Raw genomic sequence first — 15,000 nt, 5'->3', positions numbered from 1 at the left:
ACGCATCGATTGACTATTATTTTACTTTTAACGCCCCAAAAGCTACACTTTCTATAGTGTTTACAATTCGCCCCATCTAACAAACGCCCTTGAAGGAATTCGAATGTGAATCGAACTTAAAGGAAGCGCACCTCCTAGCAAACCTACACAAATTCTAGCTCCCTCGTAGGGGGAAGAAAAAGGCTGGAATGAAAACTGGCGAAACCAATAACTAGAATATGTTTTACTGAATGTTTACTGATGCTCGACGACAATGCCTGCGTTAGAAGACAATGTTTTCTATCGCAGGGATGTACACCTAATTTGATGCGTTCCCGACGTTCGTGGTAGTAGTTTGTTGCACGTAAAGAATGGTTGCATATTTATTTTTCTCTTGCCTAATAAATGTCCTGTAATGTGTAAAATGAGCTGTCTCTAAGAATGTTATTGCACTCAAAATTGTTATGTTTTATTCTCTCCTCAGCCAAATTGTCCTACTAAGATTGCGATGGTGTTATGAACAGAGGGAGAACGGCTTGGGTTCCTGTGTTTCTATTGCAGAAACCAACGTAACGAATCGTGATATCTACGGAGTTCATTGACGCGAAACGTGTAAATTGTGTTATTTTCTTATTTTTTGCTTTTTTACTACATATATCCACAAATTTGGTTGATTTTTCACTTTTATATCTCTTTTCCTGCCGCTTTGCTCTCTTTCTCATCTTTTCTACAAATATTCTTACACCGAACATGGAATGGTTCCTTACCTCCATGTCCTTCAGCCTACATATCTTTGCAAGATTCTCGCACTACATGCACGATCTCGCCCTCGGTGTGTGCGTATTACAAGGGAACTATGGCAACCGCTCGACTGCGGTACCCTGGTGGGGAAGCAGGGGTACTTTGGTATGTCGGTACGTTTCTGTACTCTTTTCTGGCCAGCTACCTATACACGCCACGCTAGTTGTCTGAAGACATGCAAGTGGACTTCGGTGCTTTTGGTAGAAACAATAGAAAACCGAAACAACGAGATATGTTTGCCAGCAAACAATCATTTAGTATACTTGTGCGCGACTGTGTATCATTTTGGGGCGCTAATAGTTGAAGGCGCGTTAGGACGCACTTCGTGTACTAGAAGCTACGATCATCGGCCATACGACTATCGTGTGGACAGTTACGGGAGCAAAACTATCAATAACAACAACAATACTTTAACAATACTTGGTCAATAAATTAGAAACAAACGGGGAGGGGATCTACTATGTGCTATCAACATACCATTCCACATTTCTCCTCACGTTACTATTCACTATGCCGATCCCTGTGTCCTAGAGCCTCCTTCTTCCTCGTTCGAGTCAAATTGCGTCTTCTTCTTCCTTGTATGTTTTGTGTTCATCTTCAATGGGTTGGGTAACAGCAATGGTAATTAACCTTGGTGCTGCTTGGTGTAGCAAGAGAAATCACAACACTCGGCCGTTGGGTTGCAGTTATGGCAAGGATTAGCCGCACCTTCGCTGCTAGCACCATTCCCCGGTACCGTTCCATTGCCGTTGCCTGTCTGTGCCGCACCATTCCGTACGCGCTCCCACTGTGCCCGATTGCTATCGATCGTCTTGAGGAATGGCTCCGTTTCGGGGAATATCTGTACCAAGATCTCGAACGTAGGCCGGATGACGGTTGTGAGAAACTCGATTTGCAGCATCGGTATGCAGGCCTTCTTGCGATCCATCATAGCGTTCGGCCGTAAGCCCATCTGTTTCTCGAGATCACCTTCTGCGAAGAATTCGGCGTACACCAGGTGCTGCGGATGGATTCCAAGAAGGCTATTAGTGTTGCCCTAGCGATTCAGGAGAAAATAAACGGCAACTACCTACCGCTACGTGCTGAACCGTGTTCCATTTTTTTATTTGATCGTTCAAGTCGGAGCATGTGATCGCGAGGGACAGAAGTAACCGCTGGTTGTTGCCCTCGGAAAGATTGTCCGTTCGCAGCTTCTTCAACCGCGGCAGTATGCGAAAGTGGTTCGCCAGATCGGTAGCCAGAATGAGCTCTCGGAGATAATCAATACACTCCTTGAATTCCTCCGTCGACAGACCGTCGAGGATTTTGCTGCTCGAGTCGTTCAGTATGCAGATGGCTTGCGACAGATGGTGCCGCTCGTTGACGCTTCCCTCGCTGCTGTACAGCCGGGCCAGCGGGCTACTCGTTTGCGTTTGATAGGAATTGCTAATGCCCCGATGATCCAGATCGTGGCAGAAGGCGGCAATTAGAAAGGAGAATCCTTGCATCTTGCTGTAAGACGAAGATCAGACGAAATTATCGAATCAGTTCAGTGGTTCAACGGAAAAGGATTAGACAGCAAGCGACACTTACGTGATGATGCCTCGCTCGATCAGTCGTAGGTTCTTCATCAGCGAGTAGGCAAAGTGAGCAACCGAGAACGCGTGCCACCAGTTATGATAGGGTGTGTCTCGGTAGCCTTTCTGTACCAGCAGCACAAACCGAGCCAGCTTGTATTCGTGGATCTTGAACGTGCCAACAAAGTCCAGATCATAGAACATGCGCATCGCCAGCTGCACCGAGAGCGAATAGTCTCGGACATCCCGGGGGCAGAAATCGAATCGCGGAAAACGATGATATAGTTCCTCCTGGTTTCGATCCGGTTCCTTTACCGCATCCAGGGCGTGATTCACCTCCGTATCTGGAACCTACCAGAAATCATTTAAAAGAAGAAAAAACATGGTGAGTTTGGATTGCATCGATCTGGAGATTTGGATGTGACTCTTACCTTCATATGGTAAAGCAGCAGCTCCTGGGAGAGCTTGTAGCGCGCTTCCGCCTTCTGGACCTGCTTGTGTACCAGGGCGTGCATAATACTGATGCCACAGTACACGGAGAAAGCAGTAGCTACCTCCTCGTCGCACTTGTCGAAATGGAATCCGTTTAGCTGTTGGCGAAAGCAAAACTTTAGAAAAAAGTTTCTGTTCTGTTGCAAAGCTCGACGTAAAACAATCAAATCAAATTGATAAGATATGTGAAATTGTAATCGTTATTGTACTTAAAAAACATTTCAGCGATTTGAGCGATTTTAATGAGTAAGCGATCAATGGGCCGTACAATGAGCAAAGCCCAATAAATGTGGTTTGATGATAAGATGAAGCCGACAGTAATCGTATCATTTCGATTGCCTGTGTTGCGCTGTTAAAATCCGATTACACCGTATCTGTTTCCGGACAATGTTACACTACGTAAAATCTTATCTGTAACGGCTTTGGGCATTTGTCTCTTGATAAGTCTAATAAAGTACTCGCATCTAACAAGTTTAGTACAAAGGAACGTTTCCATTCCCTGTTTTGATTGTTGATAACAAGTATTGCGTTGTACTAAACTAAATACTGGCATAGGAATTCAAAACAAGCGTAATTTATTAACGCTGGCGTGATATTGGTCCGTAACTGATGTTGCCAGCACCACTCAAGCATTCAAATTGCAACAAATCCACCACTATTGGCACCGCTCAGGGACGCATCAAAAGTGCCGCATGAGACCCCCGGGGCGCAGTCAAGACATGGCAATTTAGTGTGATTAGCTGCAGTGACGGTTTTGAAGTATGAACCTAATCCGTCCTTGTTTGTGGAAAAGGTTCAGGCAGCTAATCTGCCTGTAACAGCAGGGCAGCGATAAGATACATCACAAACACACCCACGATGGGCAACACAATCGCGGAACCATCACCGAAGCAGGGGTTACAGATTAGCGAAAGGTATTGCGGCCCTCGGGGAGTGTGTGCCGGGGAACATAACATTCGTCGCACTCGTCCCGGATGCGCCGGTGATATCCGGCGTCGCCACGCTGTCTGGTTGTAGGTCCGTGCCGGTGCCAGTGCCGGTGGTGGATTTGCGTTCGATTGGTATCGAATCTGGTGGTTTTCCCCCATTGCCAGTTGCCATTCCGGTGGCCAGAAACATGTCTCGTGAATACCAACACACTCCGCAAAGGCAAGAACGGCGAACGTGACGATGCGTTCCATGCGAATGAGGTTCGAATCTCCAGCAAGCCATACTTTGTCCGCTGTTGGCACCGGGAACATGTACGTGCACCTGGCATCACGAGGTGGGTGGGGAGGGGGAGGGGGTGCGATGGGCTGGAACATTCTGCGAAAGTGGTTTCCACGAGTACATTCTGGTCGCCTTCCAGCCATACCAACGCTCGCACCACTGCGAGCGGAAGTGCATGTAGCGAAGTGAGATTCCGGTACCGGCAGTTGGCATCATCTGGACGCATGTAAGCATCTGAACACGATTGTACACATTTTGCCAATCTACAGCCCCGTGATTGCTGCCTTGTTTCCAAGCTCCTGGCCAACGGTTCCCTCTGCACCATGGCGTGAGCGGCGCATTGGGGAAACCCAGTGCCAGGGAACTATTTTCGTCCGATAAAAGCCGTTTTCAACTTGAGGGTTTTTGTAAAAGCAATACTGTGTTGCCATCCAGCTGAATCTGGGCACATAACATGTGTTCTAGTTAAAGTAGTAATTTGCTGGCAGTTTCGTATTACATTCGGTAAGCTAGTAGTAGAGAGAGGTAGGGAGAAGCAGTACCCACCGAGAAGCTAAATTTGTCAAACATTACAACTATGCTCTGGCTTTGCGCATTCAGCGAATGAAATCGAAAGCCTAAGGCAAAGTCATGCAATCAAACCAATGCCTTGTGACAATCAGTGATCGAAACCTGATAATAAACTGTTGGTACCGAAGCAGAGGTCAGGAAGTAATCATCACAAATGACAATGTAAGCACCCACGGCCCATCCAGCCTCCACATAGCCATCAATTGCCCATGTGTATCGCCCATGGTCACGACCTTATCGCCGCAAATGGGAATAATACCGGGCTATTTCGGTACAGCTTTCCGAGAAAGTAATTAAAGGCCTGGATTGCATGCTGGTATCATTCCTGGAGCCGGCAACGATGGATTGCAGTTGTGGTTTGGAATCCGCAGCGTTTGCAATGCCTGTGGCTTGCCCCCTGCCCGTTTGATACTGATGAATGCACCACCTTACCACTACCACTTTGGTTCATTTACGTTTGATTAGTCGAGATGAGATGTACGAGTGTTTTGGAGGTCAAGTGTACCGTTTTGGTACCAGCCAGGATCGAATCGAAATCCATGCTTCTCATCTCATCGCCATGTCATGAGCTTCTTACGTTGAGGGAGTATGAAGCATCGAACTTGCACTTGACTGTTGAGCAAAAAGTTTGGCCCAACCCATCAATTCGATCCCGGCCTGGCTGGGAAGAGTACTGCATCCGCTAGGAATTGAATCATGGTGCAGCAGATGGAAGTTGCTCGTTCACAGGGCGTCCGCAGGTGCACAAAAGCAAACGCAGAAAGGGGCAAGTTTGAAGTACTGTTAGCTGTTCTCAGCACAAACAGTTTGAGGTTAGCATGAAGGAGTACCCGATGCTGTGAGTGGCGAAAGCCAGGCCAAGTTATTATGTTGTTTCGAAGGAAAGGGTAAGCCTCCTGCTTTGAGTCTGCAGTGCAGAGTAAATTGCATTAAGCATCCGGGCAATGGGAAGGCCAGGTGGTAAGATAACGAAACTTGTTGAGTAGCAGTAAGCCTCGGAGCATATTTTTCAGGAAAACAAATAAGCTTTCGAATAACATATAATATTGAACATAGTTTCAATAATCCAATCGATAGTACCGCACACGACGGGCATTGTGTCGGCGCACAAAAGACTCCCCACAGCAACCACCTGTTCAGCAGAGAGGAAAGATGAGGAAAGGGATCGCAATCCAATCATTCCGAGGCGGTGCGAAAGTTGCAAGCTCACCTCCCACTGATGATGATGATGGGGATGGTGCTAATGATACGAAAAACCAGATTACACAAAATCTTATTGGTCCCTGGAGGGCGTTACTTCGGAGTTCTTCGTTCTTCGCTCTTCGCTTTCCACTGGTCGTGGTGCCTTGGTGAGTTTGCTACGAATACGCGAATGGTGGAGTTTGTTTCCCAAACTACCATCATACAATCGATTCCCTGTTGTCGGTCATTTAGTGTGACTTTCGTGTTCGCGGCCAATGGTTACATCAGCTTATCACAACCAAGTTTCGGCGTGTTTCATGAACTCACGACTGACCGGCGATGTGTGTGTGTGTGAGAGAAGGATGTCGTTGTTCTGCAGTTGGTGCGCTTCGAACATCGAAACACATTTAGAGACATGATGTGTCCATCTTATGCCAACTTCAGCTGAAAATTAATTGTATCGAAGGGCTTCTTCCAGTTCGAATGGTACAATCGAAGGATAAAATAGTTAAACAGTTTGGTGAGAAATGTCCTTTGATGTTGCTCGCAGGAATTTTCGTTTGAAACACATCTTGTGGACATAAGTTTCTTAAAATAGAAACGAATAATTTATCCCTAAAATGTTCCACTGTAGTTCTAGTGAGAATGCAATAAGACCTTGACGCAGCCTTTCCAAACTGTTCCATTAAATGGCTCGCATCAAAGGGTGAAATTCAACGGAGCACGACAGACAGCCCGACAGACGGGTCTTTGTTCACCCTTTGCCTTCCTCGAAACCCATGCTCCGTGTGCCGCACGAAAGATGGACAAAAGGATGGCAAGGATCCTCCCCCAGGCCTCAGGCCAGACCGTCGTCACCGAACGTTCTGAGCTCAGCTGGCAAAGAAGATTGCTCGCCACTTCCAATCCGGTCAACCGGATGAGCATTCGCCTGGGCCTGGGGGGCTGGCCGACGAAGGAATGAGATTAGATCAATCAATCATCATCGCACCTCTCCATCATCGAGCGGTAGTAGCTTCATAGAATTCACCAGGATCCACACGGCGCACGGGATGGATGGGAGCGATGGTGACGCTTAGCAGGACGTCGGCATTGCTGGTTGCGTTCTTAAGTGCGCTTGTCAGCAATTTCATCACCCGAGGATTAAGCAACAAGATTTGCTTATTGATTGCTTCCGATTGCTGTCGTCCCGCGACCAAAGCTACGGTGGAGGTGCCTGCCACTTGGGCATGAAGAAAGTGTTCTCGAGAGATGTCGCGATTGATGTTGATGGGAGTGAGAGGCGACCAGGGCAGGTCATAAGTCAATGTTGTGCGATGTTGGCTGGCTGTGTTACCTTGTTGCAGAGCTGTGCCACTCCAATGACGCCTTCCTCGTCGCAGATCGGAAAGCAGAGGATGTTCCTAGAACAAAAACAAAACGGAGAAGAATACGGTGAGGTATTAGGAAATTGGTTGAAGCGGCTGCCATAACAACTGATACCGTCCTCAGTAAACAGTTCCTCGGAAGGAGCAAGAAACGCCTCAGCATTCTTAGAAAAGCCTACTCCGTTGTTTCAGAGAAGCAGCTTAAAAATGGCTTTGATGGAGAACAAAGTAGTCGAATCAATTGCTATTAGCAGAATTACCGCAACGAAATGGTCAACCCTAGGCACATTGATTATTTCCATAATCTTTTCAGTGAACCGACACGAGAATGGTCCCTAGTGAAACCTCTCTTTTTGGAATGTAATGCCTTGGGTTCACCATTGTCGCGTCAACCGAAAACTCGCGCTTCGGTTGCTACGAGGTTGCCACGCTGGAAACAATCACGATCTCGCGGTCATTATTGCGCATTTGTGGCAGCGTAACGCCAGCATATCTATCAAACGATACAGTGGTTTCTGGTCGTAAACCTGCACCGGTCCCTGCTGTCAACAGGCCACTTACCTCGTTTTGAAGCCGGTCGATTCGTCAACTCCCTTGTAGAACAGAGGATGATGGTACGCGTTGCGGATGTTCAGCAGCTTGCCAGTTTGTGCGACGTAGCCAGCGATACCTTTGCCACTCTCGATCCGTATCTCCTTCGATGCCTGCTCGGTGGTGGTGGGGAAGAGAAAAGCAGAAGTAGCATAGGCGACGGTTTAGCGTTGGGTCGTACCACAGAGCAACATGGCGGTAATGTTATTAGGTGACGCCCTTTTATGTTTGGTGCAATATGATCGATCAAACAACACGTTCAGCCTTCTCGCTGCTCGTGGAAGTGGGCGCCAAGAGCACTAAACCCCAAGGAACGAGCCACGTATACCCTCTTTATTGCGAAAGTTGGACGTGTCCTAATTATTCTCGATGAATCGTTTGTCAATGGCCATCCATCATATTACTTCCTTCTGGCATCATCCTCTTGCCGGATGCAACCGTTGATATTAAGGCTTCAATTGGCGTTGCATCTGCATCGCTCTTGACACCCCGAACATCTCATTACCTCGTTGCCATCGAAGACCTTTGATACCAATTCTCCAGTGTGTTTGTCGAGCAGAAATAGAGAGCACCGTTCGGCAGCGGCCAGTTCTTTCGCCTCGGTCATAACGCCTCGCAGCAGCTGGCCCAAATCACCTGGAGGAAGAAGAAGGAGAAGGAAAGCCATATTAAAACACTACTCGGTCTCACAATAGAAACAAAGTCCCGAGGCGAATCTCACTACTGCAGTAATAGTATCTTCGGTAGCAGTGCACGAGCGGTACAGGATTAAGCTTAGGATCGGCATATCCTTTTACGAGTGGACGTTATTGTCTGTTATTAATTTGGAACCCGGTTCCGACAAAAGGCTAAGCTGCAATTTTTCCATTCTGATAATTCACTCCTTAAGCCTCGGCTTAAGCATGTTGGGCCATTCTTGTCAGATTAGGCGGACTCGACTCGACTCGTACGATGAATTTTATTTCATCACAACAGCCATCCTCAGAGGAAATCTGTACGTTAACAAAGCACCGGCGCGCGTGGTCTCAGGTCTATCTTAATTGGAAATTTTCCGACATCTTCTCATGCGATCAACCCGGGGACTCGGGCAGATCCACTAGTTCAGCAGCACCCAACCAACCAGCAGTAGCAACAGCAGCTAACAGCACTAGCAGTTTACCGTAACGGCTCATAAAAGCCATCTCCCAACGGTCGCCAAGAGAGGGAGAGTGGTGGACACGACGGCACAATATGGCCTGCCATGGTAGCTTCACGTTTCGGATGAAGGAAACAATCGTTTCGACCAGAGCAGCGAACTGGCTGGCGTGCTAGATCGTTTAGAAATTTTTATATCGCCAAACGCCAACTGCGTATCGCCGTTGTCTAAGCAGCGCAAAGCGATAAAGAGAAAGAAAGAGCAGGATGCCGGATGACTTCAACGGAACCGGATCTCAGGTGGGCCATGGCGAAGATTGCAAAGAACAACCGTAACAGCACCGATGCAGCTGCTGCTTTATGTGACGGCCGACTTCCTACAATGTTCCGGCCATCGGAATACGTTTCGCAGGGGCGCTCAGACGGGGGTCACGGGTTGGAATTTATGTTGATCCTTACCGTAGTCTTCTCCCGCAGCGAGGAATGGGGTTACTATCGCAACGCTATGCTCGTAACAAAGCTCCATTGTTGGGGTAACCCCCGGTTCGGTTACATTGTGTTACATGGTGGCCGGTCGGCGTCGATGATGAAATATAAACACCGCGATTCTTCAGCTCGGAACGAGCGAATGTGGAGCGCACACACGACAGTGTAATGCTGTAAAATGGCACACGCTACTAGCGTGGTGCAGGAAGCGACCGCGCATAAGATAAGAGATCATAAACGGACACAGAATAGAAGGGGGTGGGATTGGGGGTCGCTTTTGTGTGTGTAAATCGTGTGTGTGTGTGGGTGCGTGGGTGCTAGCAACTCCCGTGGGTTACCATCGTTATTATCCTGATTATGAGCATGTGCTGGCGCATATGGTAGTGTTGCACTGGGCGGTCGAAGGGACGAGACTGCAACTTTAAGCATAATGTTGCGATGGAGCTCGCAGAGTCACGGTGGATGCATTTTAGAAACAATACACCTCCGGTGACGATGCCGCTCGTTAGCCACTGTTGACTGACCTTTTCGGAGCGGATAGTGGAGCGTGTTGGCGTGAAAAAGGGATGCTGAGATCGTTGGTTTAAAAAGTAACACAATGTTGTTGATTGAATTGTTTTTTTTTGGCTGAAGCAACGAGTGTTTTCTCTATGGTGCACAATGTACAATGCTCGTGCAATGCACAATGTTCAAGAAAGGAGGGTCAGTCTTTGTTGCCTGCTTTAATTTTCTTGAAAATATCGTTTGTATTTTAGCAACAAAAAAGTGTGATTAGGTACAATAATTAAATACAGACCAAACATGATAAGACAATAATGGTAGAGGATATTCTAGCAATATTTTAAAGCTACCTACATTAAATAAGAATAAAATATTGAAATTATTCTAATCACGGAAATATATTCAATCTAATGCGAGACGAATCTTCCAAATCGTGCATAAAACTGTGTCAGTGAAATTTCGAAAATATTGTCTAGAATGGGTAGAGTTATTTATAACAAGCATCGACAGAGCCAAGGAGCCCAAAACAAATAAACAATTGGTCTTTGTAGTGCGTGTGTGTGTAGCCCATGTTTAAATTAGTTTTACCAACAATGGTTCCTAATTCGATACCGTTTTTTCCATAAACAAGCTTCCAGGCGAACACATCTTTCGATGCGCTAAACATAGAAACAGCCATCCCGGCAGCAGAAGAAGCAGGAGCAGCAGTAGCAGCAGCAGAAGAAGCACCAGCATCGTCAGCTGGCAAACATTTACTCAGCAACAGATCGACTGTACCCCCGGTACCACCGGAAGTGATCAGCTGTCATCGTCATGCGGTACCACTGGCCACAAGCATGCGAGACGCAATGGGGCCATCCCATGGTAGGTGCGAATGGTGGCGATGGTGATCATTTATTTACTCAAGCGCTTCAAGACATAAACCACTCGTGAACCACTCTCTCTTTCTCGGGCTACACGACGTCATCAAACCAGCGAAAAAAAAAGTCCAACACTTTGCGATCACGAGCTACAGTTGGAACCCTTCTTTAGATAGAGCCTTTAAGGCTTCGCCAATTTGTCGAATGTATCGTGGCTTATGCTTTGCGTGACCATTCGCGACACGATAGATCTCCACGATAGTTGTCAACGGTGTCAAGGCCACAGTGCATCAATCAATCAGAATGCTCAAGTGTCTGCTTTGCCAAATCGTGTGCTTCGTCTGTCTGCACCCAGGCCAAAATGGCCGGCATGGTGGCATCAAACGACTGCATAACAGGCCAGTCAACGGCTACAAATTTGGAACATCAAATGATTAAAATCACGGCCCCCGCCGCGGCGCGACGCGCCTCTCTCACTCGCGCATGATGGCAACAATTTGTCGTCTCTAGCCGTAACCCGATGGACGGAAAGGGGTGTCGAAGGACACACGAGATGGGGAACAGGGATAGACGACAGTCGCTGCAAGTACCGGCACCGAAGGCGCAACGCAACCCCGAAATGAAAATGAAGCACAATTTATTATTATTGCCATGCGAATGATCGTTAACATAAATCACAATTTATCGCTCGCTCACTCGCTCGCTGGCTCGCTATTTTGAATAGTGCCGGCCACATGCTGTGCGACCGAGCCCCGGAGCCGCAGAGGGGGGGGCACGATTTTTGTTGTTTTGACCGGACGCATGAGGGCGATTTTTGTTTCTTGATTTGCTGTGTAAAGGGCCGCTGTTTTGGATTTTCGGATGTCATTCTGGCACACTCTAGGGGCGCCGGGCCTTAGCCGGGATGCAGGATAAACAGTAAGTTCGTGTTGGCAATCCCTCGGAAAAAAAATGGGGACGAAAACAGTCCGAACGGGGACATGGTTCGCTTGGGACAGGACGACATTTGTAAGCTCATTAATTTGGAGGCCAACCGACAAAGGGAAACAGATGGGATCACAAAGCGGAATCGTCCTTCGAGTGACGCTGCACAAGGATCCATACCACATCGGGACACTAATTCCGGGCATGTTGTCGGTCGGGCGTTTGGATGATGTACTGGATGAACAGCGACATGACCACATGCCGTGGCGTGTGCGTTGAATTTGCTCATTGGCTAATTAAGTTTATGAGCTTAGCGTCTGCGGACGCGTGTCTTCGGACTGGACGCGAATGGTGCAGCGTTTCATAATCTTTAGGACGCGTTATTAAGTTCCGGCCGATGGATTATTAATAAACCAGCGTACGTCAGCAATTGATTGGCGATCCGGTTAGCTATATTTAGCCATCGTAACTACTGGCTGTCTATTGATTATGTAGCTCGAAGACTGATTTCATCGAAGCAGCTGTGCTGCTATCTACGATTACGATATCTGCCCTTAGCTTAAGCCAAATTCGAAAAGAATAATACACATTACATTAACGAAACGACGAACGTGGATTTCTTATTCAAGATCTGTTTTAAATCCCTGGGTACACGTTTCTCGCGAACCGCTAGGACTTCATTTGTTGATTTATGGGACAAAGCGAAAGGAAACTTCGAATGGGGAATGCTAGCAGATGGATTTCCAAAGGCAAGCCTCGCGTGTGGCGTTGGACTGGCGACGGAAAATAAAACAGAACCATTTGCATTTCCACGCAGTTCCATCTGCTCTGACGGAAACCACGCTAACCGTAGCAGCGACACAGAAGAAGATCCTTCCCGTGAGTGCCTTTCACTGTTAAAACGCTTCGAAAAGTAGTTTGCTGAAAGACAAAAGAGAAAACAAAACACAAACGAAAAAGTGGAACAAACTCCACAAACAAACCGAGAAGCAGCGGGAAGATCTCGGGGATATTAATGTTCCTGTGATTGGATGGACGGATGAAGCCTGGAGGCCTGGGCCAGCTATTTCATGGTCCACGGTATTGCATTGGCGTGCCGTCGATGTCGATGGCAACGAGCAAGATGAAACAGAAGCAAAGGGAGCGAGATCAAACACATTTCCCTGAGCCGCCGGCTTGTATCTCACGACCGATCTTCTCCTCTTCTCTCTCATTCCACCCTCCCCTCCTACTGTTTGTGTTTGTGTGTGTCCTTTTGAAAGCGGTTGAACCTTCATATCGCGGCTTTCGATTGGAATGATTGGAATGTCCGGGGCAATCGGGGCGTCGAAGTTCCGACGACGATACGAGCTCGGACTTTGACTTTTCAATAGTTTCGTTCGTTCCATGTCCATTCTGCTGGTTCCTTTGGATCCTAGCATCGTTCTAACACTGCGCGAGCGAATGCGAAATGCTGGTATTGACAGGCGACCGAATAGATAACCTTGGTCCGATGGGTTAAGAAACTTTTCCAACTTTGCGGACCTACAGGCTACGGTTTGTGTTGCTAGCGTAAATAGAATCGATGAAAGAAGCGGCCAAATCGACGAAATATCCTTTGTTTTATTTGAAAAGGAGGAAGCGAACCTGGATGAACTATCGGTAGACCTGGATGAACTATCAATGGAGCTTATCATCTTTGAACTTCTTTTTTGTTTTGTTTCGATGAAAATAACGAAGAAATCGAAAACGGCAGAAACTATTCCGAACCGAACTAAACCACAGAAAGTAATTTACGACATTGCCTATATGAAGATTGTTGGTTTGAATGAAGGTTTATTCAACAGAAATGTGACGACCGAAAAGGAAATCCATTAGTGTGCTTTGATAGATAAGCAAAGATTACATTCCCGAGAGGTAAAAAATAGGATTATCCAACATGAAATCTTGCAGCATAAGAGAAATGCTTTCAAAACGGTATTGTAAATTAAAATGCATCTGATAAGTTTAGTTTAAACAATTTTTTTAAAATAAAGTTGATTTCAGTAATGTATTAAATTTGCAAAATTGAATAACAAACTGATGAAAAATAGTATAAAATATAGGTTAAAAAGATAGCAGCATGAAGCGGAAAAGTCATCTGTTTAAATTATTCATCCAATGTACCAAAAAAGACGCCCGCATGGTGCGTGTTCGTGTTCACTAAAAATCTTAAATTTGCGCAACACTCTTCATATTTGCGATTCATTCAAAATACGGCATCGTAAAGACCATGCATACACATGATTGCGCCAAAGCCATAGCACCCCCCGGGGGTACATCAAATATGAATCAAATCAATAACAAAGTGCACCTGCGACAACCGATGCCGATGTTCCCTGCGCTGACGTTCATTGTGCGACGCCGTATTGAATAGAAAGCCATTAAACTGGAGAGCGTGGTTTGGACCACGGTTTGTGCAGATAGAACATAAATTCCACATTCCGAATGTGACTCCCCATGGGGCAACAAAACACAAAAAATACACTTGATCTAGCTCAAAATCACGGCACGTAGTCACATGTTCGGCGAATAGGAATAGGAATTTCGTGCGAAAATTGATTCCCGTTTTGCATTCAGCATCAGGCGTCGTGTTGAAAGTCACGCTACCCGGGGAAGTTTATGTTTGCTTAAAATTCATGCGAATTCTTGCGTTTCGTTCGATATACGGACCGGGATTTCACGTGCTGATTGAATTGATCAAAAGTTTTGGCGCCCCCAGTAAAATGGTTTCGACCGTAATGTAATCCAAATTCCTCACATGTAATTGATCTGTAATTATGCTGTTCGTATGTACATCCGATGTGGTCGCTGCTGTGCTTCCTAGCGCTGGGCGGACCGGAATGTATTGCGGTTATTAACAGCGCGAAACTCGATGCCTTCAGCACCGATAAATCCACCCACGTGAAATGTCACGAAGCACGGCTACCGGTGCTTGGTTACTAACCGTTGAGCGCGACCAAATCATCATCATCATCATCATCATCATCATCAGCTGGTTCCCTCCTTCTCGTACCTTTGGCCACCACAACAATGGCGGAACACCAAACCATAACTCATTCACTCCCGCGCTATTCTCAACCGTGACAGGTGGCATAGTGATATGAGCCTTCAGCTATTGTTGTGCTCTGTATAACCAAGCCCCCTCCCACTTCCCCTCCCCCCTAAACACCCGATTGACTCCTACTCTCCTTCCCTGGTGGGCGCTTAATTTTATGATCCATCAAAATAATGTTTCGCGCTCCCTCGTGGTGTTTGCCACACACGTGGGCACTCGTCGCGGGGTGCGTCGACTGATTTGCGTCGGATGCTCTGCTGCTAGGGTCCTAG

At 46.9% G+C, this 15,000-nt stretch overlaps 2 protein-coding genes across 13 annotated transcripts in view; one reads left to right on the top strand and one right to left on the bottom strand.

Moving 5' to 3' along the window:
- LOC125960055 (phosphopentomutase) overlaps positions 1–407 on the top strand; it is a 55,166-nt gene extending 54,759 nt beyond the window's left edge. For all 9 annotated transcript variants that reach the window (XM_049693213.1, XM_049693217.1, XM_049693214.1 and 6 more), the window contains one exon: positions 1–407. This exon is cut by the window's left edge and continues 298 nt beyond it. The gene's annotated coding sequence lies outside the window, so the exon portion shown is untranslated.
- Positions 408–476: 69 nt separating this feature from the next.
- The window catches only part of LOC125960040 (cGMP-dependent 3',5'-cyclic phosphodiesterase-like), a 427,252-nt gene continuing 412,728 nt past the window's right edge, over positions 477–15,000 (bottom strand). For all 4 annotated transcript variants that reach the window (XM_049693191.1, XM_049693192.1, XM_049693189.1 and 1 more), the window contains 7 exons: positions 8,253–8,383; positions 7,718–7,860; positions 7,126–7,192; positions 2,768–2,926; positions 2,353–2,687; positions 1,854–2,271; positions 477–1,780 (listed from right to left, as the gene is read on the bottom strand). In XM_049693191.1, the coding sequence (XP_049549148.1) occupies positions 1,406–1,780; positions 1,854–2,271; positions 2,353–2,687; positions 2,768–2,926; positions 7,126–7,192; positions 7,718–7,860; positions 8,253–8,383 (1,628 nt within the window). In that variant the 3' untranslated portion in view covers positions 477–1,405. The remainder of the gene's footprint in view (positions 1,781–1,853; positions 2,272–2,352; positions 2,688–2,767; positions 2,927–7,125; positions 7,193–7,717; positions 7,861–8,252; positions 8,384–15,000) is intronic.

This window comes from Anopheles darlingi, chromosome 2 (genome assembly GCF_943734745.1).
Source record: "Anopheles darlingi chromosome 2, idAnoDarlMG_H_01, whole genome shotgun sequence".
In the NCBI taxonomy this organism is placed as follows: Eukaryota; Metazoa; Arthropoda; class Insecta; order Diptera; family Culicidae; genus Anopheles; species Anopheles darlingi.
This window is presented reverse-complemented; position numbering and strand designations above follow the sequence as displayed.